General features: G+C 63.5%; 1 protein-coding gene across 3 annotated transcripts; it reads right to left on the bottom strand.

Annotated features, from left to right (window-relative positions):
* Positions 1–175: 175 nt before the first annotated feature.
* On the bottom strand, positions 176–25,290 carry IMPDH1 (inosine monophosphate dehydrogenase 1). 3 transcript variants are annotated; one of them, XM_059725615.1, is made up of 15 exons: positions 25,197–25,290; positions 11,083–11,181; positions 8,665–8,713; positions 7,750–7,851; positions 7,463–7,537; positions 7,165–7,371; positions 5,713–5,800; positions 5,154–5,353; positions 4,860–4,948; positions 4,550–4,656; positions 4,253–4,396; positions 4,007–4,151; positions 3,742–3,885; positions 3,550–3,633; positions 176–814 (listed from the first exon to the last, which is right to left on the bottom strand). In XM_059725615.1, the coding sequence occupies exons 2-15, from the start codon at positions 11,178–11,180 to the stop codon at positions 793–795; spliced, it is 1,554 nt and encodes a 517-aa protein (XP_059581598.1). In that variant the 5' UTR covers position 11,181; positions 25,197–25,290; the 3' UTR covers positions 176–792. The 3 variants fall into 3 exon arrangements, with proteins under 3 accessions (XP_059581598.1, XP_059581599.1, XP_059581600.1); XM_059725616.1 differs by having other exon boundaries at positions 4,550–4,645; positions 4,858–4,948; positions 25,197–25,289; XM_059725617.1 differs by lacking the exon at positions 25,197–25,290 and adding an exon at positions 12,234–12,328.

Raw genomic sequence — 25,290 nt, 5'->3', positions numbered from 1 at the left:
GGGGGGCTGGATGGAGACCCCCAGAAGCAACTAAATGCCTCCTGTGCAGGAGCACCCAGGGGGGCACTGCCACTTCCCCCCATGGAAAGGGGCTGGGGGGGGGGGGGCACACCTTGTAGGCCAGGCTTGCTGTGACCCAGCGGCCCCCCCTCCAAGACACAAGCCCCCGGCGGTGCAGGATGCTCCATTGCTTTATTCTTCTCCAATACAGTTACACAATTGAGGACCTGCATGTGCAAAGTGGAAGCCTGCCGGGGGGCGGGGGGCTACACTGGGGGGAGCTCAGGGATGCAGCTGCCCCCCCCATACACAGCGCCGCCCTGCAGGCTGGAGGGGGGACCGGGCCCCTGGGGCCACCACCGAGTCCATACGGTGCATGTATGTTGGGACAGGCCAGGATGCCCCCCGTTCCCGAGAGCCTGGCGGGGGGGGGGCATTGCAAGGGGCACCCCCAAGGCTGGGGAAGGGGCACCCGCACCCGGCCCGGGGAGCAGAGGGGCTGAGGTACCCTACGGCCGGAAGCAGTAGGGGTGCCGGGGCAGGGGGCACCCCTTTCCCCAGGGCTGTGGGGGCCACGCGGGCGGGCGGGCGAGGGGGGGCCAGCTGACATCCGTGTGCCCGGGCACGCGCCGAGGCGGCAGTGGCGGCTGCGGGCAGGCGAGAGACGCGCTGCTCTAGTGCAAAAGGGCGCCCGTGGCGGGGGCGGGCACGGGGGGCTACGCGAGGCGGCTGTGGCTGGCGGCACCCGAGGCGGGGGGCGGCGGGCGCTGGGCGCTGCTCCGGGGCCCATCTTCAGTACAGCCGCTTCTCGTAACTGCGGGCAGAGCACGGGTGTTAGACAGGGGCCCCAGGGGGCCTGTGTGGCACCCCCGCTTTGGGCGTACCCCCAGTGCCCACATCTGACACCAAGCCGTGGCAGCGGGCACATGGCAGCGGGCACAAGCCCCCTGCCGTGGTATCGGGGGCTGCAGGTGTGCTACGGCCTCCACCCCCAGACACACACGGGGCACAGGGCTCACGGTGGCACCGCCAAGGCCTGCAAGGGCACTGCACCCACCCAGGATGTGACCCCACGGGCGATGCCACCCCCTCGCACTCGGGCCGGCAGCCGGCAGGGACCATCTGCTCCAGGCCCCCAGCACCAGGGAGGCTGGCACAGCCCAGGGACCGTGTGGGCACATGGAAGGCACGGACCCCGTCCCCCGGCACCAGCCTTTTGTTTCCCCCCTGGAAACTGAACCCTGGGTGCGAGTCCCGTTTACAAGCGCCAAGGACCCCGTGCGCCAGATGTGCAGCCAGCTGCTGCCACCGCCCCAGCGGCAGGGGTCACCTGCAAGCCCCGTTCCCGGAGGGGTGGGGGGCCACAACCCCAGCCCCGCTGCCCCCCTGAGCCTCTCCAAGACCCGTCACTTTCCAGGCACATGGACCTTGGCATCTCCTCCAACCTCGCGGGGAAACCCACGGCCCCGCTCTGCCCGCGCACCGAGCTGCCACCTCCATACAGCACCGCCCTGGCACCCCAGTACAACTTGCCCCCCAGCACACCGCCCCCCCGGGCAAGTACCCCAGTCCCCCCAGCCCCATAGGTGCAGAGAGCACTGGCCCGGCCCCTGCTCCATAGACAGCCCTCTGCACCCTGATTGCCATGAAAACCCCCCAAGTGCCACCAGCCCCCCCAAACCCCACAGCCTGGGACCCCCAGTGCTCCCCTGCCGCCCCACGGCTACTACCATGGATGCCCTCACCATCCCTGTGAGGTCCAGGAGATTTAGGGGCTCCCCCGGTGGGGGAAGAGGCCGGGCAGACCCCAGGGCATAGGTGCCGTTGGTGCCCGGGAGAGAGGGCAGGAAGCCAGCCTGCCCCCAGGTGCAAGGGGCAGCTGCAGGCTGCACCCTCCCAAATGCCCCCCATCGCTGCTCTACGACCCTCCGGACCCGGCTGAGTTACTTACATGGCAGAAAGGTAAAGCTACGGGCGCAGCGTGGGCAGGAGAGAGAGAGAAGGGGACACGGTCAATGTGCTCCTGACCCCCCGGCCTGCGGGCACCGCTGCCCCAGCACCAGCTGCAGCGCCCTGCCAAGCCCGGTAGTACTCCTGGACGGGGGGCCGCGTACCCAGCCACGGCCCACCGTCTCCATGCTCTCCCCTCTCAGCTGGGCAGGGGGAAGGCTTGTGCCCTAGCACTGCCCGCACGGTGCCAGGCCCTGGAGTGCCCGGGGTGGGGGGAGCAGGGTGCCTGGGTGCCACGGGACAGGGCAGGGGGGCAGGAGGAGCCGAGTGCGAGGCTGGCCAGAAAAGGCACAGCAGGGCCTGGGCGCAGCCCATGCAACAGCCGTTCTCTGAGGCTAACAGAGGAGCAATGGGCTCGGACTGCAGCAGGGGAGACTGAGGCCGGGGAGAGGGGAGGAGGCGGCCCACAAAGGGGGGGTGGCATCCATTTTGGGAAGTGTCTAGGAGCACATGGGATGGACCAGGTGGGTCAAGCAGGGCCAGGCCTGCCCGGAGCCGGGGATCGTGCCCGGAGCCAGCCAGGCTGCTGGGGGGTACCCGGACCCCGAAGGGACCTGCCTGGGGGTGGAGAAGGGGGGCAGGGGGGCACAGAAGACAGACAGACAGCCAGCCAAACAGCACGCTTTCTACACTACAAGCCCCTCCCCCAGCACACCAGCACGGCCCCCCAACCCGCAGCACTTGGGGGTCCGGCCTGCCCCATCAGCTGCCCATGAACACCGCCCCCCTGCCCATGTTGCAAGGTCCCACAGGTCACGCTGAATGCCAGGGGCTGCAGGGAGCTGCAGGGGGGCAGCCCCGTCCCCCCCAGCCCCTTGGCCCCTGCCCCGGGCAGGTCCAGCCTGGCCCCAAAACTCCAGGAGATGCAGGGGGCTCCGGACCGAGCCCCGGGTGAGTCCCGCTGGCTCACGACTGGTGCCCAAGCCCATGGTCCAGCTCTGGCTGGCATGCACGCTCACACGCGTGTACCAGCCTGCACTTGCACACGTAGACTGCCCATCTCTGCCCAGCACAGCCCCCGCGTCCCCCCACCCCACCCCACCCCACACACGCCAGGGGGAGAGAGCCAGCCCCGGCCGTGGCAGCGATACCAGCTGCCCCCGGCGTGGCACAAACTCGGGGTGCACCGAACCCCGACACCGGCAGGGAGGGGGGGGAGGTCTCTGCTTCACGATGCCCTGCCCACCTCCAGTGGGAGGGATGCAGTGTCCGAGCCGGGCTCCGGGTGCCCGGCGCTGCCCCCCCCGGCAGCTCTGTCCATCTGTCCATCTGTGCCGTCTCCTACATGGTGCCGGGGGCCGGCCGCGCTCCCGGAGGTGCCCGCGGCTGGGAAAAGGGCGCGAGGGACCAGGCCCCTACGACGCAGGGGGCAGGGGCTGGGGGGCTGCCGGTCCCTACAGGACGAGAGCAGCCCCCAGGCCGGGGGGCTACGGGGCACGGCTGGGGGGACCCTGATCCCTAGCCCGCAGCCCCCTGAGCACGGCAGGGCTGAGACCTGCACCCCAACTGCCGTGGGTAGGGGGGCTGGCGGGCACTTACGAGTGCAGGCCATGGACGCCGCCTTCGATCTGGGCCGACATGGTGCGCTTCTCGAATTTGAGCTCGCCGGAGTACATCATGGAGCTGCGGAGACAGCAGGCGCTGGGACCGGGCACGGGGGGGGCCGCGGTGGGCACCGCAGCGGCATGGCTTCGACACGGCACTCGGGTACCGGGGTCCAGGCACACTCACCGCAGGATGGAGAGGCTCTTGGCGCCGATGTCCTGGCAGCCGTGCTGGATGCCCGCGATCAGGTAGGGCACAAACTTGTGGATGGAGCCCTTGTCCTGGATGGAGCCTGACACGCCCTGCGCCACCTTCACCTTGTCCCCCTCACTGGCGGCGCCGGGACAGATAGGCGTTATGGGCACCATGCTCGGCACCCACGGGCCCCCTGCCCGCTCAGCCGGCAGTGCCGGGGGTTTGGGCACGGACCCGGCGCAGCCCCCGTGCCCACCTGAAATAGCGCTTCTGGCTGCTGCTGCTCTTCTCCATGGCGTCGAGGGAGCCCATGCCCCGGTATTTCTTGAGCCGCACGCCGTCCGAGAAGAAGTACTCGCCCGGCGCCTCCGTGGTGGCCGCCAGCAGGGAGCCCATCATCACTATGACGGGGGCACGCGGGCATCAGGGCCCGGTGCCCGCAGCCACAGACCCCCCAGCTACGGGGGCACAGACGAACCCCCCCCAGCACCCCTCTGCTCACCTGTGGAGGCACCCAGGGACAGCGCCTTCACCACGTGGCCCACAGTCTGGATGCCGCCATCGGCGATGACGGGCACGCCGAAGCGCCGGGCGTACTCAGCCACCTTGTACACCGCTGTGCCCTGCGGCCGCCCGCATGCCATCACTGCAACCGCGTGGTGGGAGGGAAGGGGCTGTCGGTGCTGGGGGGCACGTGGGGCAGTGCCATGTGTGCCCATGACCATGGGAGCCGATGCCACCAGGTGGGGATGTGCCAAGGCTGGAAGACCCCCCGCTCCACCCATGGCCAGGCACCCACCTTCTTGTGTGATGCAGATGGAGCCGCAGCCCATACCCACGCGCAGGGCATCCACGCCGGCGTCGATGAGGTTCTTGGCCTGCGCCGCTGTCACCACTGCCGGTTCAACGGGGACAAGCACCAGGGGCCGTGAAACACCCGGCCCGCGGGGGGGAAGGGTCTCCCTGTGCCCCCATATAGCCAGGAGAGGGTGGCCCCCATAGGCGCCATCCCCCAGGAACTCCCCAAGGCTCGGGGTCCGTGGTTCACACTCTCAAGGGGACCCAGGGGTGTTGTCTGTGGCCCCCCAGCACCCCTCAGAGCCTCACCATTGCCGCCGACCACCTGCAACTCAGGGTATTTCTGCTTGATGTAGTGGATCATGCTGATCTGATACACGGAGTTGCCCTGAGAGGAGTCCTGGGGGGGAGAAAGGGGGGCCAGGGTGAGGGTACGGACCCCCTGCTCCCCCCTGCCCTGGCCACATCCACCTCCAGGCAGCCCTAGCCATGAAACAAGGGGGAAAAGTCTGGCCCACCCAGGGACGCCAGGCTAGGTGGGTGAGGATCACTGGGCTGGCCGTTCCCTGGGTTTAACCCTCCCTGCGCCAGAGCCCAGTGCGCACCAGCACGATGACATCGGCGCCGGCCTGGGCCAGCAGATCGAGGCGGTACTTGTCATCCTCGCGGGTGCCGATGGCGGCACCGCACAGCAGCTGCTTGCGGGCGTCCTTGGAGGCCAGAGGGTAGTCGCGGTTCTTCTTCAGGTCTGTGCGTGCAATGATGGCCACCAGCTCATCGCTGTCGTTCACGATGGGCAGCTTCCCTGCGGGGTTGTCACAGCCGTCAGCCCTGCCCCTTGGCCCCAGCCCCGAGGTGACCTGGAGCCTTCCCGGCCAGAGCCTCCCGCCTGGAAAGCCAGATGATGAGCTTGGCCAGAGCCAGGAGGAGGTTGACCAGGAGGTCCCGGGCCTTGGTGGGGCGACGGATGGGGAGCACCGGGGCTTGTGCAGGAGGTGGGGGAGCGAAACCACGGGGTGCAATAGAGCTCTGCCGGGGGGGCCCGGGGCTGCAGGTTGGGAGCGAGGGGCACCAGCAGGCCTGGGGGGAGTGGCAGGGGTGTGTGTGCTGGCCGAGGGGATGTGGGGTCAGCGGGGTGGGGAGGGACCACGTGGAGCCTGGTACCCTTCTTGCTGCGCTGCAGGATCTCGTTGGCCTCCTTGAGCGTCACCCCGGCCGGCGCCACCACGAGGTCATTGCGCTTCGTCATCACCTGCGGGTGAAGCAGCACGTGGCAGGGGGGACCCCAGGCAGGGCCCCCACTCCACACCCCCGGCCCTGGCCTCACATCCCCTGCCACATGACACAGTCGCCCCGACACAGCCCTAGGCATTGCCTCTGCCCCCGGGATACAGGGGGGCCACGGACACCAACGTCCTGCTGCTGCCAGGGGGGTCATGGGCGCTGCAGAGAGCCCAGGCCAGGCCGTGCCCCCGCTGCAGAGGAAGGGGAAACCTCCCAGTGCGACCAGTCTGAGCAGGGGGGAAATCCCTTCTTGCCCCAGTGCAGCGTGGGTGCAGGGGCAAGACTCTGCAGCCAGGACTCTGCGGGGTTGGTGCCAGCAGGAGCGTTGGCACAGCCCAGCCCCATCCCCAGCCCGGCACCCAGCGCCTCTGGGGGAGGAAGAAACCACAATCTCCCACGCCTGAGACTTCACACACCCATTGACTTCACGGCCTATCATGGTTCCTGCTAATCTCTTCACTCCACACGGGCTAACGACCCTCTCTCCTATTTACACAGCTCGTAACCAAGAGCAAGCCTTTCCTCTGCCGTGCTGCTCTCCAGCAGCCAGTCCTGGGCACGTCTCTCCCACGTCACAGCCCTGCAAACTGTTCCCGGCTCTATCTAAAAACCTGAACTCCCTCCGCACAGTCGCATGAACCCAGGCATAGAAACAACCAGCAGCGACGCCTCGGAAATGCTCTCGAGAAGCCTCTTTCTATTCATAACCCATAGATTTATTAATTAAATGTGTTCCTAACGTGTAAATGTAGTGTTATGAACTCAAATGGAAGTGGGTGATGACTCCAGGACTAACGACACAGTATCTTTGGATGGGTTTGGACCGTTTTGGCCCAGTTTCTTGTGGTTTTAACTTACTAGATCAGCAAACATTTCAATGAAGTGATGACTGTTTTTGCTTCTGTTTTAAGCTGAATAATACAGCCCGTTAGTTGAGCTTCTAGTTTCTGTTTCACTATGGGATGATACACTGCGCCACCTGCGTAGATCTGCCCACAGACAGACCCGATAGCCCACCCGATACCTCTTCCCAACTCAACGCAGAGCCAGCGAGGACGACCCGCTGGGCCAGCCTGTTATGTGGCCACCCCATCGCCCCTCCGTCTATCCTGGGTTTTCGTAGCTTATGTCATGGGAGACGGCACAGAAAGCCCAGCTCATGTCAAGGCCCATTGCACCCACTGCTCTCCCCCATCCACACGCTGGAGAAAGCATGCAGCCCAGCTGGGCTGGATTCGCTCTGGGGGGACAGAAGCAGCCGCGACGCCCCGCGCTGACCGCTGCCACCCTCCAGCCGGCGGGCAGGAGCTGGGGGGGCGGCGGGGGAGTTACCCGGCTGAGACAGGTGGCGTAGTCCTTCTCGGTGAGGAAGTCGATGTCGCGGGAGGTGACGATGCCCTCCAGCTTGCTGCCCATCTTGCCCGTCTGCGTGACCGGGATGCCCGAAAAGCCGTGCCGCAGCTTGGCTTCGAAGACGTCGCCCACCGTGTGCCCGGGGCTCAGCACCACCGGGTCCGTGATGAAGCCCTGCTCAAACTTCTGCAGAGGGGGGCGAGCTGTGAGCCCCGCGGCCCCCGCGCACCCCCAAACTGCTCCAGGGGGGTGACGCCGGGGGCCGGGGGGCACTGACCTTGACCTTGCGGACTTCGTTGGCCTGAAACTCGGGGGTGCAGTTGTGATGGATGATCCCGATGCCGCCCATCAGCTGGGGGGAGACGGGGGTCAGCGCAGGGCTGTCCCGGGGGGTCTTCGCAGCCCCTTCCCCGATGGGGCTGCTGCAGGGTAAGTGTGGGGCACCCCAGGGGCTCTCAGCCTCCCTCCAGGAGGGTGGGGGTCTCTGGGGCAGACCATACCCAGCCCAGCTTGGCTCGGGGCGGGGGCCAAGGGATCAAATCCTGCCCCCCACCCAGCGCTCACCGCCATGGCAATGGCCATGTCCGATTCGGTGACCGTGTCCATGGGTGATGAGATAAGCGGCGTCTTCAGCGTGATCCTGCGGGTCAGTGCCGACGTCAGGTCCTGGGGGGTACAGAGCCATGAGTAACCCCCCCCCCAGCTTCCTCGTGGAGCCAGGATCAGGCCCCGGGTAGCAGTATAGGCCCCGGGTCCCTGCAGGGGCATGCCTGGGAGGAGGGCAAGGGCAGAGCCAGGCCTCCATCCCCAAGCCCCTGGAGCCTGTGCCCCCCAGTCGGCAGGGGGTGGGGGTCTCCAGGGTCACTGCCCGGGGTGCCAGGACGCGGCCAGGCCCAGGGAAAGCTCAGAGCAGGCGGCTCCCAGCTGCCCCCCCGGCTCCCACCTGGCTGTGTTTACCCCACAACCCCCCCACAGATACCCCCCCGGCCTGACCTTGACACCCGCGTGCAGCGATTAGCTGGGCCGGAGGCTGATTAGCCAGGAAGGGCTTATCTCAGCACAGCCCAGTTCCCAAAACAGAGCCGGCTCCTGCACTGGGCTGGGGCATGGAGGAGGGTCCGGGGGGGAAGGGGGTCTGCGGCTCCCAGCATGCAATGCTCCAGCTTGCTAAGGGATGGGGGGGCTGTGCAATGTAGATGGGGGGTCAGGGAAAAAGCCGGCGGATGCCCCGGGGCCCCGGTAGAGGTCCCCCCCGGTGATGGGGCCACGGGAAAGCAGGGGTCCCAAGCCCAGGGAGATGGGGGTCTCGCCCACCCCGGACAGGGGGCACAGGCAGGCATCTCCCCCCACCCCAAAACCACCCCTGTCCTGCCAGCCCTGGGACCAGGACCGTTCCCAGCTCCAAACCCCTTCCCCATGCCCGGAGCAGGGAAGAGAGGGGCTAGTGCTCCCCCACCCGCACCCGGACCTCGAACTCACCACCTCGTCTGCCGTGAAGTCGATGAAGCCAGGCAGGATGAGGAAGTCACTGCAGAAACAGGGAGAGAGGCCGACGTGAGCCCCCCACCCCCCCATGGACCCCAGAGAGCTGGGTGGATTTCTACCCCTGGGCAGCTGCGTGGGCATGGTGGGGGCAGGGCACAGGGCAATTGCAGGCAGGGTGGCGGGATGAAGCCAGGGCTTTGCTCTCCCTGCCCTGCTTGGCCCAGGCAGGCTCCCCCTTCGGCCCCCTGGCAGGGGGCTATTCTTAGCTCCCTGCAATTAGCACCCGGCGGGGGCAGGGAGCCTGGCACAGCACCCACAGCGTGGGGGAGGGATCGCCCAGCTCCCACTCCCGCACCACAGCTTGCACCCCGAGGCCAGCACCAGTGTCTGGGGAGGGGATATGCTGCAGACAGGGTGTTGCAGCTGCCCCCAGAGCCACAGCCCCACACCAGGGCATCCCTGAGAGACCCCCATGCCTGGCTAGGACACCACTGCAGCCATCAGGGTCCCCACAGCAGGCTCCAGGATGCCTCCCAGACCACCCTGATCCCCCCACAGCATCCCACCCTGGCCCCGCTGTGTGCAGGACAGTGCAGGGCTGCCCCAGGGCATGCAGGACAGTGTCAGACCCCCCCGTGGGGGCTGCTCTGCACAGGATCGGGCCCGAGATGCCATTGCCGTCTGCCTGTGCCCCCGCCCCGCCGCGCCGTGAGCTGGCAGAGCCGCGCAGCCAGACCCAGCTGCTAATCCCCCATTAACAGGGATTAAGAGCTCAGGGCCCTGGTAGCCTGCTCTGAACCAAAGTGGGTGGCAGAGACCGCAGCCCCTTCCAGACCGGGGCAGCCAGAAGCCCCGAAAATGGCACGGGGGCATTGAGCTGCAGGAGCAGGGTCCCGGCACCAGCGCCCGGCAGAACGGGGTCGCCCGGGAACCGCCCTGGACCCACACGAGGAGCTGGTGGCAGGGACTGGACCCTGCTGGGACGAAGCACCTCACCCTGCCCTTGTACCCGGGGAGCAGTGCTCCCAGCGGAGACCCCCGCCCGGGCCAGGGGCGAGGCAGGCGTGAGCTGGGCCCGGTGCTGCCCCTGCCCAGTCCCCCTCCCCATCTCCATGCTCTGCGTGAGCCCTCAGTGCCTTGCCAGGGCCCACTGCTGTCAAAGCATACACAGAGGCCTGCTCCCGCCCCAGGATCGGGGCCCCAGCTGGGACTGGCATATGCCTCCTCCATGCTGTGACCACTGACCTGCCCCACCTTTGAGCCCTGGGGTGGGGGCTATTAGCACTGGGTTGTCCCAAACATACCCCATGCCCACACACACACACACACACACACACACACACACACACACACACGTGGCAGACAGAGGATCCCATGAACCCACGTGACGCTGCCCACATGCCACGCCGCTCCGACCCATCTCGGCTCTGCTGGCGAGCCAGGCCCCAGCCTGTCCAGCTGCTGCGGGAAGGGGGGATCGGCATGCTCCACCCCCCACCTTGCACCTGCAAACGCAGCTGCAGGATCGGGGCCCTGAGCTGAGCTGCAAGAGGTGAAAAACAAAGCACTGTGGGGAGGCCAGCAGGGCCTTCCCGGGGGGGTCTCAGGGGGGTAGCCCCCCCCAGGTCTAAACTCATCCGGGGGTCCCAGGAGGATGCCCCATTGGGTCCCTGGCTAATTTCCGTGCCTCTCCCTGCCCGCCCAGCCACCTGGGCCTTCCTCTTTTCCCACCCCCCCCCGGGCCTGGGCAGCACCGAGACCGCTCCGTTTCCTGTTGAATCAGGGATTTCGGTTGCGACCGTCACCCAGGAGGCTCCGAAAACAGATGGAGGGTGGAAAGAAACGCCCCCTCCCCCCCCCAGCTTATTTTTAAACCCACAGGCTTGCAGGTGCTGGAGAAGGAAGGAGGCGCAGGTCCCGGCTCCCTGCACCCCGTCACACCCCTTCGCCTCTTGCAGCTCAGCACGGGGGCCCCGATCCTGCAGCGGTGTCAGAGGCACCCCGCTGACCCCCGATCCCCGGAGGGGCAGCTCGGGCCTGCTCCCAGGGCCCGTTCGGAGCCCAGCAGCAAGGCACAGGGGGACCGGGCAGGGCAGAGACGGGGCACCCCGGGAGCGGTCAGACCCCTGCACCCCGGACCGCGGCTCTGAACCCGCCTGCTCCGCTCTGCTGCGTCAGCTGCTCTCCCACCGGGGCCAGGAAGAGCCCTGCAGTGCCTCGCTCGGTCCCGAGCATCCCCGGGGATGCAGCTCCGGGAGGGATGCTCTGGGCTGCATGGGGTCTCCCCGTGCCAGGATCAGGACCCAGCTGCCCCCCACGTCCCGGATCGGGGTCAATCGGCCCCCAGGGAGCCAGGGAGAAGGGGCCGAGCTGCACCCCGGGGTGCGGGCCCGGGGGTGCCGCAGCACTTACTTGTAGGTGAGGCCGTCGGCCGTGGCGAGGAGCTGCTGGGCGGTGAGCCCGTCCTCGGGCACGTAGCCGGTGCCGCCGCTGATCAGGTAGTCGGCCATGCTGCGGGAGAGGCAGGGCGCTGAGCCGCATCGGCCGCCCGCACCCACACCCGCAAGGAGGGGCCGCACGGCCGGAGCCTCTCCCAGCCCCTGACACCCCAGCCTCCGACACTGCCCACCCGGAGCGCCCCAGGCGCTGACACCCGCCAGCCTGCCGCCCCAGGCGCTGACACCTCCCTCGGAGCCCCCCAGCCCTGGACACCCCCCAAGCCTCCCCGGGGCCTGACAAGGTCCCCAGAGCACCCCAACCTCTCGACAACCCCCCCAATCCTCCCCCAGCCCCTTACAATCCCTCCAGTCCACTCAGGACCTGACAAGGTCCCCAGGGCACCCCCCAGCCCCTGCCACCCACCCAGGACCTGACAAGGTCCCCAGAGCCCCCCCCCAGTCCCTGATAACCCCCTCCCCACATGCACCCAGCCCCTGACACCCCCCCCAAGCCCTGACAAGGTCCTGAGAGCCACCCCCCCAGTTCCTGACACCACCCCCCAGGACCTGATAAGGTCCCCAGAGTCCCTTCCCCCAGTCCCTAACAAACCACCCCCAGGACCTGAAAAGGTCCCCAGAGCCCCCCCCCCCCCCCCCGGTCCCTGACACCTCCTCAGGCCCTGACAAGGTCCCGAGAGCCCCCCCACAGCCCCTGACAACCCCCCCAGTTCCTGACACCACCCCCCAAGACCTGAAAAGGTCCCCAGCGTCCCCTCCCCCCATGCACCCAGCCCCTGACACCCCCCCCAGGCCCTGACAAGGTCCCGAGAGCCCCCCCTCCACAGTCCCTGACCCCCCCAGGCCTTGAGACCTCCCAGTGCCCCCCTACCTGACACACTCCCAGCTCCCGACACCCCGCTAAAGCCCTAGACACCCCCTCAGAGCCCCCAGCCACCCCCAGCCCCTGCTATACCCCACTACTTCCCCCCAGCCAGCCACCAGGCCCCCCCTAAAAAGGATTTTTTTTTTTGCAGCCCCCCCCACCCCCCTGAAACCTCCCCCCCCACTGGCAGTGCCCCCCAGCCCCCCAGCCGCCCCCCGCCGTGCCAGGGCCTGGGGCCGTACCTGGCAGGCTCCCCCTCTCCCATGGCGCTGCCAGCAGCTCTGCAGCGCTGTCACGGCTCCCCGCCCTGCCAGGCGTGGCTGTGGCTGTGGCTGGCTCTGCTCAGGCGCCTCCTCCTGCCCGCTGCCAGGGCCAGGGCCGGGGCCAGGGCCAGCCCTGCGTGGCGCATGGGGAGGGACGCGGGCGGGCTCCGGGCCTTCCCGCGCCTGCCAGGGCTGCCAGCCCCTGGGCCCCCGCCCTGCAGAGCCCGAGGAGCGGGCGGCACCGGGCCCCCGTCCCCCTGGGGTGCAAGGGGCTGTGGCACCCCAGGAATGAGCTCCAGGCCTGGGGGGAATGGGGTGCCCTGCCACAACAGGGATCTGGGGGGCTTATAGCCCTGAGGAGGGAGACAGGGGGGGTCTCTGCACCCCTCCGACCCTGCCAGAGCACCCCGTAGCCCCCCCCCCAGCTTTGCAGAGCCCTCGGCCCTTTGCAAACTGGTTCGGCCTCCCTTGCACAGGGCTTGGGGTGCCTGGAGGGGGTGCGGGGCACGAGCCCCGGGGCCTGGAGCGCCAAGGGAGGGGGGAGCGTGTGACACGCGTGTCATGTGCTCGGCGTGGTGCTGCTAATGAGCAGTGACGAGCACGAGGCCAGAACCGCTTTCTCCCCAATTACCGCGTCCCCCCAGGCGCCCAAATGCCCCACGCGACCCTGGCGCAGACAGTCGGACCCTAACCCAGCAGGGGGGACCCCATTGCTGTCCCCTGGGAGCCTGGCTGTGACAGAGAGGTCGGACCCCTGGCCCTAGTGTCCGGACGCAAGCCAGGGGCAGTGCCGGGGGTCCTGGACCCCTGCCCGCCTCGCCAGGTAGGGAGCACGGAGTCTCTTGGGCCAGCACCTGGCCCAGAGCCCAAGCCCCACGCACCTGGATGGGGGCCGGGGTCACGTGTGGTGGGAGAAGCACAGCTCGTTCCCAAAGGGGGATGGGGGCACAGCATGGGAAGGGGTCAAGGGATCCCCTCTCCCCCATCACCCCCTGAACAGCCGGCCATGGGGCGCCCCACTCCACCCCCATGGCACTGCCAGCTCGCTCCTGGACGAGGGCCCTCTCCCACCCAGCGTGCATGCATGTGCCTGCATGCATGTGTGTGTGCAGGGCCATGCATCTGGGTGCGTGCATTCTTGCGTGCATGCATGTGTACGCATGTGTGCACATGCATCCCTATATGAGTGCATGCATGTGGATATGTGTGTATCTGTATGTGCTTGTGTTCCAATATGTGTGCGTGCATCTGAATGGTGCCCGTGTGTATACACTCATGTTCCTGTACATGTGTGCATGTGGAGGATGTGTGTGCATGTATGCGCTTGCTTTCCTATATGTGTGAGTGCATGTGGACGCGTGTGCATGTGTACGTACTCACGTTCCTGTACATGTGTGTGCATGTGGATGCGTGTGCACGTGTATGCACTCGCATTCCTGTGTGCGAATGCATGTGTACGCACTCACATTCCTGTACATGTGTGTGCATGTGGATGCGTGTGCACGTGTATGCACTCGCATTCCTGTGTGTGAATGCATGTGTACGCACTCACATTCCTGTACATGTGCGTGCGTGTGGATGCATGTGCATGCATTTGCATTCCTGTGTGTGAGTGCATGTGGATGTGTGCACTCCTGTTCCTGTATGTGTCCATGCATGTGTATGTGTGTGCATGTGGACGTGCTTGCATTCCTGTGTGTGTGCATGTGGACATGTGAGCATGTGTATGGGTATGTGCATGTGCTCCTGTGTGCATGCATGTGTGCATACATAATCAAGCTTGTGTGTATGTACAAATGTTTCTGTGTGAGCATGCATGTGTATGTGTTCTTCTGCATGTGCATGCATGCTTATGCACACACAGCAAGTACATGTGTGGATGTACGTGTGTTCCTGTCTGTGCACATGCATGCACGTATGTGCATGTGTAAACATGTGCATGTTCTCTTGTATGTGCACAAGCATGCGTGTGCACACATGTAGGCATTCACATGCATGTATGCTTGTGCATGCATACATGTAGGCCTGTGCTTCTGGCAGACCTCTATTCATGCCGAAGCCATGAACTCCCCACACCATGCCACGGCCCCCGCACCCTCCTGCCAGCAGGAAGGGGCGACCTGGCCCCACGTGCTTCCACATGCATTTGCAGCCCACCAGACCCTGCCTGCACCACAGTCAGGAGGGCTCTGCCCAGTGCCATGCGGGCAACAACAGCTGGGTCTGTGCCATGGGCGCCTGCCAGCGCGCCGTGGCTTCCCCCAAGAAGGAAAGCCACAGGCAGGGGGAACGCAGAACCCCCCCCCGCATGCTCCCCCAGGGGCACGGAGGAGCCCCAGCACAGGGAGGGAGGGGGATGGGGGGTCTGAGCGTGTGTGTGCATGTGTGAGACTGCACAAGCACTGTGAGCACTTGCATGTAGGTGCAACCATGTGAGCATACGCATGTTGCTGGGTGACTGTGCATGTGCAACTGTGTGAATGTACATGTGTGTGTACGCATGACTGAGCACGCATGTGCATCTCTGTGTGAGAGAGAGATGGAGCATGCAGATGTGTGTGCGCGCAACTGTGGGCACACGTGCGTGTCTGTGAGCATATGTATGTGTGTATGCATGTGAGTACGCATGTGTGTATGTGTACATGGGATGTGAACGCTTGTGTTTATGCGAGTGTGATGCAATGTGCTCGTGTGTGCATGACTCAACATGTCTGCACATGTCTGTGGGTATCTGGGTATCTGTGTGCATGAGTGTGCACATGCATATGTGCATAGCTGAGCATATGTGTATGTGTCTGTGTATGTCTACGCATGTGTGCCTCTGTGTGTGATGGAGCGTGCATGTGTGTATGCATGAAACTGAGCATATGTATGCATGTCTGTGATGGAGCATGCACACGTGTATGTGTGTGGGCGTGTCTGTATGTGCATAACAGCATGCACACATGTGCATGCATGTGTCTGAGCACACACATGTGTCTCTATGAGTGTGTGTGTGTGAGACTGAGTGTGCACACATGTGTTCACATGTCACTGCCAGGTCTGTCCCAGCTGGCTGCTCCCACTCCCTGCCCCTGGATGGCAGCACGCAGAGCTCGGGACACGTGGGTCTACCCTGGTCCCGTCCCAGACATGCTGCGCGGCCTTGCTGTGTGCGCCTCAGTTCTTTCTTTCTTTATTTTTGCAAAAAAAAAATATCTATCTATCTATCTATCTATCTATCTATTACTCCACCTCCAACACTTCCAAGTGGCCCTTGTGTTTCACTTGGCAGGTCAAAGCACACTAAAAACCTGTTACACAATTTGCACCCATCCCTATACCCGTACCCCCACACACTGCCCTCCTCAGAGGGACTAATCCTGAAAACGTCTATGCCTCAGTTTACCCTCACAACAGACCCTCTGGAGTGGGGTCGGTTGCAAGAGGATATCCCAGCCCCATCTCGCAGTGCAGCGGATCGGCGTGGGGCAGCCCACGGAGCCCTGCAGGCACCTCTTGGTCCTGTCGCATGTGCCCCCTGCTCCCTGCCTCAGTTTCCCTGTCCCTAGAGTCATAGATAGAAAGGGGCCGGAAAGAAGCTTGGAAGTCCATCGGGTCCAGCCCCAAAAGACACGTGGGGTGAGGTGACCCCAGCGAGGTGACCGTCCAGTCTGCTGGGTAGGTGGTTGCACCATGTCTGCAGGGAGCATATTCCAGTGTCGGGGTGTCCGGACTGTGCAATAAGCTCCCCCCAGAGGCGCGGTCGCCCACCTTGGAAATCTTCAAGAGACTGGACAGTCACCTTGCTGGGGTCCCCTGACCCCTGCTCGTTGCCTCAGTTTCCCCCGCAGCAACTGTCCCTCTGCCACAGGACGCCCAGCAGAGATCCAATGAGTGGTGCTAATGAGGCCCAAGGGGTGGGAGGGTCTTGCTTTGCAGCTGGGTGGTGCAGAGCAGTGTCCTTCCTCCCCCCCCCGCCCCGCAACTGCTGGGGGTGATGGTGGCAGCAGGCTTCTGCACCTCCCCAGCATGCTCCCCATTCAGTGCTGGGCATCAGCAGGAGGGAGCAGGGATCTTGGGGGGGGGGGGGGGCCCTGGGGGCACTCATATGAGTCAGAGGTCATGGGGGGGTGCTGTGCAGGGGGTGCACCAGTGCACTGTGGGAAAATCCCCCAGGTGCCTTCACCCCTCCCAACCCAGCCCCCACAACAGCCCCCTCCCAGCAAGGTCACAGCCACTGGGGCTGCATCTGGAGCAGCACCGTCTGGGACTGCTGCCCCGCTTGGGCCACCGGATCAGTCCCCTTCGGGACCTCCGGGGAGACTTGGCCTCGTGGAGGGCTGCCCAGGCCTGTGCCACCTTGGCTGGGTCCAGCTCGCAGGGGTTGCTGGGTGCCGACCCCGGGGCCCCACGAACCTGCCGGGACCCTTTGCAAGTGCCCCAGCTCCCCCCCCGCCGCCCCAACCCTCTGGCAGCTGAGTGTGCATGTGAGTGCGTGAGCCCCAGAAATCTGGGCTCTGTGTGTGTCCCAGACACCTGGGCTGTCTGTGCATATGGGTGTGTGTGTGTGTGTGTGTGTGCGCGCGCGCATGTCCCAGGTATCTTGGTTGTGTGCACATGTATGCGTGGGAAGAAGATAAAGTCTACGCAAGGGTGCAAGGAACACAAAGGTAGTGTGTGTGTGTGTGTGTGTGTGTGTGTGTGTGTATGTGTGTGCGCGCACGCGCGCGCATACGTGAGTGCACTTGCATGTGTATGTCCCAGACATCTTGGAGAGAAAAGCCCCGGTCACCAGCCCAGGTAGCCAGGGATGCTTTGTAGATTGGTCGGCTTGTGGCCAGCACTGGCAGCTTCGCCTGGACCGGGCTGCTGAGGTCAGAGAGGTTATTTAAGGGCCCGGGCCAGGAAGAAGGCAGCCATTAGTCATGCAGTCATCCAGGTGAATCTGAGCCTGGCTCTCTCCTCATCACCGCATGCTCCAAGAGTGCCCTGCCTCCAGAGGAAACTCCAACCACCTCTGGACGATGCGAGTGAGTAAGCTACTCAAGATCAGACTAGTTATTTAGCTTCAGTAACTCAGATGTGCGTTTAAACGGCTACCTCAGCCACCCTGGTCTGCTCTATGGGATTCCTCTGATATTTCTATGATATTGCTCTACCTTTTACCCTGTTTCCGCCCTACCCCCTGTCATCAATAAAGTTCTCCTTTGTGACCGGTGTGGGAGACTTATTGAGGGGTGGGTCTAAATTATGCCAAGGAGGCCCCTTAGGTCTGTGGACTAAGGGAGGCTTTCCTAAATAGCCCCTGACTTGGGGAAGTGCCCCAAGTGCCTGTATTGGGTCTAGGACCCATTGGACGATCAGGCCTGTGTTTTCCAAGGCGCGCAGAGCCAGAAGTGAGTCCAGAGCCGTGGATGGTGGCAGCGGGACCCCAGGCTAGCGGGGGTGCTCCAGGGAAGGGGTCGGCTGGACGGGAGGCACCCCAGGGAGGCACTCGGAGCCTGGAAGGTGGTCGGGCGCAGGGAGGTGGGCGGCTCAACGCAGGAGCGCCCCCTACTGGCCCGCCACACGTGGTGGCAGCTGTGGGATCCGAATACCCTGCTGTATTTGAGGCATAATTTGGGAAAAGGAATAGAGTCACTGAAATCCCTTGAGCAAACAATTTCTAATTTGGCATCGGGTCGACTGGATAGTGTAGAGAGTCAGGATGGCGGATGAGTATGTCCGGATGGCCGTGCCTGAACTGAAAGAACTGGCAAGAGAGAGAGGCCTTCAGGTGAAGAAAGGGCTAAAGAAGGAATGGCTGGTTAAACTCTTGTGCACCGGTGAGTCAGGACAAGCATCACCTTCACGCTCATCAAGTCCTGAGTCCGACCCAGGAACACCCACCCACTTGTCAAGTCCAGAGGCCGCCAAGAGATCACCCCCTCAGGGGGAGCGGCAGAGACTCCACGAGCTGGAGTTAAAAAGGCTGCAGCTGGAGGAGAAGAAGATGGAGGCAAAAAAGCTGGAAGCCCAGCGCGAGAAGGAACAACGACAGCTAGAAGCAAAAAGAATGGAGATGGAGGAAAAGAGGGAACAACAACAGCTGGAGGAGAAGAGGCTGGAGCTGGAGGCCCAGTGTGAGAGGGAACAACGACAGCTAGAAGTGAAAAGGATGGAGAGGGAAGCCCAGCTGGAGGCAAAAAAGCTGGAGCTGGAGGAGAAAAAGCTCAATGCTCAGCTCCATCTGCAGACCATCGGGGGAAATGCGAGCACCCCACAAGCATCTGGGGAACCCCCCAAACTGGACGTCTCCGCCTTCTCTCACTACCAAGAGGGAGACGATCCTGCGGTGTTCCTAAGCAACTTCGAAAGACAAGCCCAGCGGTGCAAGGTGCCGGAGGGAAAGATAATGATGTAGTTGTCTGCTCTGGTAGAAGGTGACATGGCGGTGGTCCTGAACAGCCTGCCCTCAGACACAGCTGATGACTATAATGCCTTCAAAGCTGCAGCGTCTAAACGGTTCAAGTTCGGACCAGACTATTTCAGAAAAAATTCCGGAATACGCGCCCACAACCCGGGAAGTCATTGACTGATTTTGGGGTCCTGTTGGAGGACACATGCAGTAAATGGTTAGCCGAAGCCAAGGCTGACACTGTAGAAAAGTCACGCCATCTCCTGGTGCTGGAACAATTCTATTTTTGGTGTCCGAGAGAGGTGAAGACCCTGGTCAGGGACAGGGACCCCAAAAATGTTTACGAGGCCGCAGACATTGCAGACCGACTGTTGCTAAACCGGGAGACGCCTCCCTACTCTGGGAAGGAGCAAAAAGGGGTCCAAAGAGGGGGAAGGGAGGCCCAGGTCAAAAAGGGGAAAGAGGGCCACCTCCTGCCGAGCGCAAGGCGGCCCCAGATTCAGACAAACCGCCCAATTCGGAAAAGAGGGGGTGCTATAACTGCGGGGAGCAGGGCCACATCAAGCCCAACTGCCCAAAGCTGAGCACTAGACTCAGGCCCATCAGGCGTGCAACAGCCGTGAGCAGCGAGGGGGAGGGCCGGAGCCACTCTGAGGGGAGGGTCTGTTGCTACAGGATCACAAACTCAGAGGAGGTGATGGCCCCCCACCGGACCATGATCACGGTGAAGGAGAGGACCCTTGTGGGAGAACTGGACACGGGGGCCAGTGTGACACTGATTAGTTCCAACCTGGTCTCGCCTGCAGACATAATCCTGGGGAAGACCCTCACTATTCACGGGGTGGGGCCCACACCTCTGATGGTACCGGTAGTCCGTGCACCCATCGTGTGGAACGACTGTGCAACGTACCTGGAAATGGGGGTACTGGAAGGGGCTCCGGTCCCCATCCTGGTGGGACGGGATCTTATAGAGCAGGAAGCCCAGCTCCGGAGGTGGGAACAGATCCAAGAGCCAAAGCCCTGCACTGTTCATGCGGTGACTCGCCTGCAGAGCAGGAAGGCTAAAGCGGGGGGGTTGGAAAACCCCCAGGAGACAGCCACACCATTGGCTGCAGGGGAAGGGACCCCTGCAGATGGCGATTGCACCCTGGTCCCGGGAGGAACTAGCGACCTCGAGGGTGGGTTAAGTGACAGTCCCGGGGAGGGGTGTATTCCGTCAGTGGCAGAGGGAAGTGACACTAGCAGGGAGGAGACCCAGGAAGTCCCTGTGCGTGAGTGTGCACTCCCTGCTGATTGCCTAGTTGGGCAAGAGGAGTTCAAGCAGGAGGTTCGGGAGGACCCCAGCTTGGAGGGACTCCGGCAGATGGCTCAGGAGCAAGAGACTGAGTTCACTCCGGACAAGAGGGAACACGTGGTCTGGGATAAGGGGCTTCTCTATCGGTTGTGGGTGCCAAAGAACCATGCCGAGACCAGGGAGCCCCAGCGCCAGCTCATTGTACCCCGAAAATACAGACAGCAATTGCTTGCCATGGCTCACGATTTACCGTGTGCTGGTCACATGGGCAGGGAACGGACACGCCAGCGGTTGCAGGTGAACTTTTTTTGGCCCAGAATTGCCCAGAATGTGACGGACTATTGCAAATCCTGCGAGACATGCCAGCGGACGGGCAAAAGTGGGGACAAGAGAAGGGCTCCCCTGCAGCCCCTCCCGATCATCGATCAGCCCTTCCCCAGGATGGCTGCGGACATTGTGGGACTGCTGAAGCATAGGACTCGTTGGGGAAAGAAATACATACAGGTACTCCTCACTTAACGACCTACCTGTTTAACGACCGCGCAGACTTACGACCAGCTCTCTGAGCAGTCGGTATTGTACGAAACGTATTGTGGAAACGGCAGCGCGGCGTCTGAAGCCAAGGCACGCAGTATCAAGGGGCGGCTCCTCGCTTATCTACCAACTCGGTCGTTAAGTGAGGAGTGCCTGTACTGACTCGAGTGGACTTCGCAACGCGGTACCCGGAGGCAGTTGCCTTGACCTCCATCGAGGCACCCGTGGTTGCTGATGCCCTCATCAAGGTCTTCTGCCAGCTGGGTTTTCCCTCCGAGATCCTGACGGACCGGGGTGGGAACTTCATGGCGGAGGTAATGGAGTGCCTGTGGGACTGCTGTGGGGTGCAACACCTTAAGACCACAGCCTACCACCCTCAGACAAATGGGCTGGTGGAAAGGTTCAACGGGACCTTGAAAGGGATGCTCAAGGCCTATGTGGACTCCAACCCCAATGACTGGGATGAGAAACTGCCGCATCTGCTCTTTGCCTACCGGGAGGTGCCCCAGGAGTCCACTGGGTTCTCGCCCTTCGAGCTGATGTTCGGGAGGCGAGTGCGAGGTCCTCTGGATTCGGTGAGAGAGGAGTGGGAAGGGAAGATCGCTTCCACCAAGACCTCCGTGGTGGAGTATGTGCTTGACTTCCGTCAGAAACTGCCTGACATGATGAAGGTGGCACGGGACTCCCTGGGACAGGCCCAGGAGAAGCAAAGGTCCTGGTATGATGAGAAGGCCCGCTTACGTACCTTTGAGCGGGGTGAGAATGTGATGGTTTTCCTGCCACTAAAAACGGACAAGCTGCAAGCTGCTTGGGAAGGTCCCCATGCTGTCCTGGACAGACTGGATGATGTGACCTATGTAGTGGGTATTAAGGGTAGGAAACCTAAGACAATTCACGTGAACATGCTTAAACCCTACTACGACAGAAAGGAGATGGTATTCTGGGTCCCCTCCATTGAGGGAACTCCGGAGGACCCCGAGGAGCCGCTCATGTATGGAGACTGGGATGGCGAGGCAGGGATCGAGGAACTCCGCCTGCCGGACCATCTGCCCTCCCAGGACAAGGACCAGCTGCTCGCAGCGCTCAAGGACTTTGAGACTGTGTTCTCTAACAAACCAGGTAGAACGGACCTGGCGGTACACTCGATAGAGACGGGCAGCCATCGCCCTATATACTCCCGACATTACCCAGTCAATGAGAAGGAGAAGCAAGAAATAGAACGGGAGATCGCAGAGATGGAGGAGTTGGGGGTAATCCGGCCTTCGACGAGTCCCTGGGCCAGTCCGGTGGTGCTCGTCCGGAAGCAGGACGGGACCATCCGGTTCTGTGTGGACTACCGGAAGCTGAATGCCATCACCACCCCTGATGCGTACCCTATGCCCAGGATGGACACGTTGCTGGATCGCCTGGGTCCAGCCAAGGTGATCTCAACTCTCGATCTGTCTAAAGGATTTGGCAGTTGGCACCTGACCCGGATGCCATAGCCAAGTCTGCCTTTACCACACCTACGGGGCTATACGAGTTCACAGTTTTACCTTTCGGTTTGCGCAACTCGCCCGCCTCTTTCCAGAGACTGATCAATAATCTGCTGCAAGGATGTGAGCAGTTTGCCATGGCTTACATCGATGACATCGCCATCTTCAGTCCGGATTTCGAGTCGCACCTGACTCACCTGACCACCGTGCTAGGTAAGATCAAGCAAGCTGGTCTTACGGTGAAAGCCAAGAAGTGCCAGTGGGCACTATCGGAGGTGGTGTACTTGGGTCATCGTGTGGGTGGAGGTCAGATTGCTCCCTTGTGGGACAAGATTGAGGCCATTAAAGACTGGCCGCCTCCACAGACCAAGAAGCAAGTCAGAGCCTTCCTTGGCCTGGCGGGTTACTACCGAAGATTTGTCCCAGGGTTTGGAGCAACCGCAGCCCCGCTGCACGAGCTGACCAAGAAGGGCAGCCCGGACCCGGTGGTCTGGAAGCAGGGGTGCCAGGAAGCTTTTGACACCCTCAAGGCGGCCCTGGTCAAACAACCGATCCTGAAGGCACCGCTCCAGGATAAACCCTTCTACGTGGCAACGGATGCCTCCGACGTAGGACTGGGAGCTGTGCTCTTACAGGAGCACCAGGAGACACGGCACCCCGTGGCGTACCTCAGCCGGAAGCTAATCCCTCGGGAGCGAAACCTGTCCTCCATCGAGAAGGAGTGCTTGGCCATCGTCTGGGCCCTGAGCAAGCTGAAGCCCTACTTGTGGGGACAACAGTTCACCGTCCTGTCGGACCATGCCCCACTGCAGTGGCTGCAGACCATGCACAACACTAATGCCAAGCTGCAGCGATGGGCCTGGCAGCTGCAGGAGTTCAACTTCGCTGTCAAGCACATCCGGGAAGCCAGAATGCGATAGCGGATGCCTTGTCACAAAAGGACTCTGGGTAGTGGGTCCTCGGACTCAGGACTAGCGAAGAGATCACTAGTGTAAGACTGCCATCAGGTTTTATGGTTTCTGTATGTTACTGTTATAACTCGTTCCACGTTTTAGGTTTTCTTTTTTTTCCCTCTACTTCTGGCATCCCGTGGGAACTCCCTGACCCGACGCCCGGACCCACGGCCCTGAGAGGCCCCATGTCCAAGCTTTTAGAGGAGGGGGGAAAGTGTGGCAGAAATGCCACCATCTGTGCCCCTGTCCAGAGATGTGTCTCTGCCAGTGAGAGAAGCTGGTGTTGAATCCCTCAGGGCAGGGATCTTCCCCCGTCTACATGACAAAAGCCTGGGGCCTGGGAGGCGGATGCTCTGGGGGTGGGGGGGAAGCCCCGGTCACCGGCCCAGGTAGCCAGTGAGGCTTTTTTAAATTGGTTGGCTTGTGGCCAGCACTGGCAGCTTCGACTGGACCGGGCTGCTGAGGTCAGAGAGGTTATTTAAGGGCCTGGGCCAGGAAGAAGGCAGCCATTAGCCATGCGGTCATCCAGGGGAATCTGAACCTGGGAGAGGAGCTCACCATCGGAAACTGGCTCTCCTCTCATCACCGCATGCTCCAAGAGTGCCCTGCCTCCAGAGGAAACTCCAACCACCTCTGGACGATGAGAGTGAGTAAGCTACTCGAGATCCGATTAGATATTCAGCTTCAGTAACTCAGATGCGTGTTTAAACGGCTACCTCAGCCACCCTGGTTTGCTCTATGGGATTCCTTTGATATTCCTGTAAGATTTCTATGATACTGCTCTACCTTTTACCCTGTTTCCGCCCTACCCCTGTCATCAATAAAGTTCTCCTTTGTGACCGGTGTGGGAGACTTATTGAGGGGGGGTCTAAATTATGCCGAGGAGGCCCCTGGTGGACTAAGGGAGGCTTCCTAATCAGCCCCTGACTTGGGGAAGTGCCCCAAGTGCTGGTATTGGGTCTAGGACCCATTGGACGACCAGGCCTGTGTTTTCCAAGGTGCGCAGAGCCAGAAGTGAGTCCAGAGCCTTGGATGGTGGCAGCGGGAACCCCAGGCTAGCGGGGGTGCTCCAGGGAAGGGGTCGGCCGGACGGGAGGCACCCCAGGGAGCGCTCGGAGCCTGGAAGGTGGTCGGGTGCAGGGAGGTGGGCGGCTCAACGCAGGAGCGCCCCCTACTGGCCCGCCACACGTGTCCTTGACACCTGGGTTCTGTGGGCATGCACACATGCACGCGGGTGTGCGCCCATGTCCTGGGCACCTGAGTTCCCTGCATGTGCAGGGGAGACAGAAAGAAACCAGGACTCAGATCCACAAGCAGGAGCCGGCCCCTCGGTGTCACCCCACGCAAAGAACCCAGGTGTCTGCACACGGACACACACACACACACACACACACACACAGCTCTGCCCCCTCCCCCCCCATTAGAGCCCCAGACCAACCACTCCCCGTGCCGCGCAGCTCCTGGCGGTGCCTTCGCCAGCTCAGCTAGGCAGGGGCCGAGAGGGGCACAGCCCCCATGGGACCCCCACCTGCAGCCCCTTCCTCCCCAGCCCCGTCCCCCGGGGGGGGGGCGGGATGACGCGGAAGCGGCGCCGGCAACAACAGCTCCTTCCCCCGGGACCCCCCCCGCGGGACCGACAACAGGTGGCGGAGCGCCCACCTGCTTCGCCCCCCCTCCCCCTCTGCGCCCAGCCCGGCCTCGGCTCGGCTCGGCTCGGCTCTCCGCGGGATCGGGGCCCCGACCGCAGCCCCTGCCCCGCGGGGCCCCGCACCCCGGACCCCCTGCCCTGCAGTGCCCCGCACTCCCGACCGCAGCCCCTGCCCCACGGGGCCCTGCACTCCAGCCCCCTAACCATCTGCCCCGCACTCCGGACCCCAGACCCCCTGGCCCGCACTCCCGATCCCCTAACCCCCTGCCCCGCAGGGCTCCGCACTCCAGACCCCCTACCCTCTGCTCCGCACTCCGGACCGCAGCCCCTGCCCCGCAGTGCCCCGCACTCCCGACCGCAGCCGCGCGGTGCCCCGCACTCCCGACCGCAGCCCCTGCCCCGCAGTGCCCCGCACTCCCGACCGCAGCCCCGCGGTGCCCCGCACTCCCGACCGCAGCCCCGCGGTGCCCCGCACTCCCGACCGCAGCCCCGCGGTGCCCCGCACTCCCGACCGCAGCCCCTGCCCCGCGGTGCCCCGCACTCCCGACCGCAGCCCCGCGGTGCCCCGCACTCCCGACCGCAGCCCCGCGGTGCCCCGCACTCCCGACCGCAGCCCCTACCCCGCGGTGCCCCGCACTCCCGACCGCAGCCCCGCTGACCTCCCGGGCTCCAGCCCTGCCCGCAGCCGGCGGGAGCTGCCCCTCTGCGCCGCCGTCTCGTGCCCCGCGGGGCCCCCCGGCCCCGGCCCCGATC

This window comes from Alligator mississippiensis, chromosome 4 (genome assembly GCF_030867095.1).
Source record: "Alligator mississippiensis isolate rAllMis1 chromosome 4, rAllMis1, whole genome shotgun sequence".
NCBI classification, from domain to species: Eukaryota; Metazoa; Chordata; order Crocodylia; family Alligatoridae; genus Alligator; species Alligator mississippiensis.
The sequence above is the reverse complement of the archived record's forward strand: the minus strand, read 5'-3'. Positions and strand labels throughout refer to the sequence as shown.

Coding starts and splice junctions, on each gene's coding strand:
- IMPDH1 (XM_059725617.1), bottom strand. CDS start 12,256: ATGGGAGAGGGGGAGCCTGCCAG. Junction 4,949..5,153: donor GCGCCGATGTCATCGTGCTG/GTGCGCACTGGG, acceptor TCTCCCCCCCAG/GACTCCTCTCAGGGCAACTC. Junction 4,397..4,549: donor CATCTGCATCACACAAGAAG/GTGGGTGCCTGG, acceptor ACGCGGTTGCAG/TGATGGCATGCGGGCGGCCG.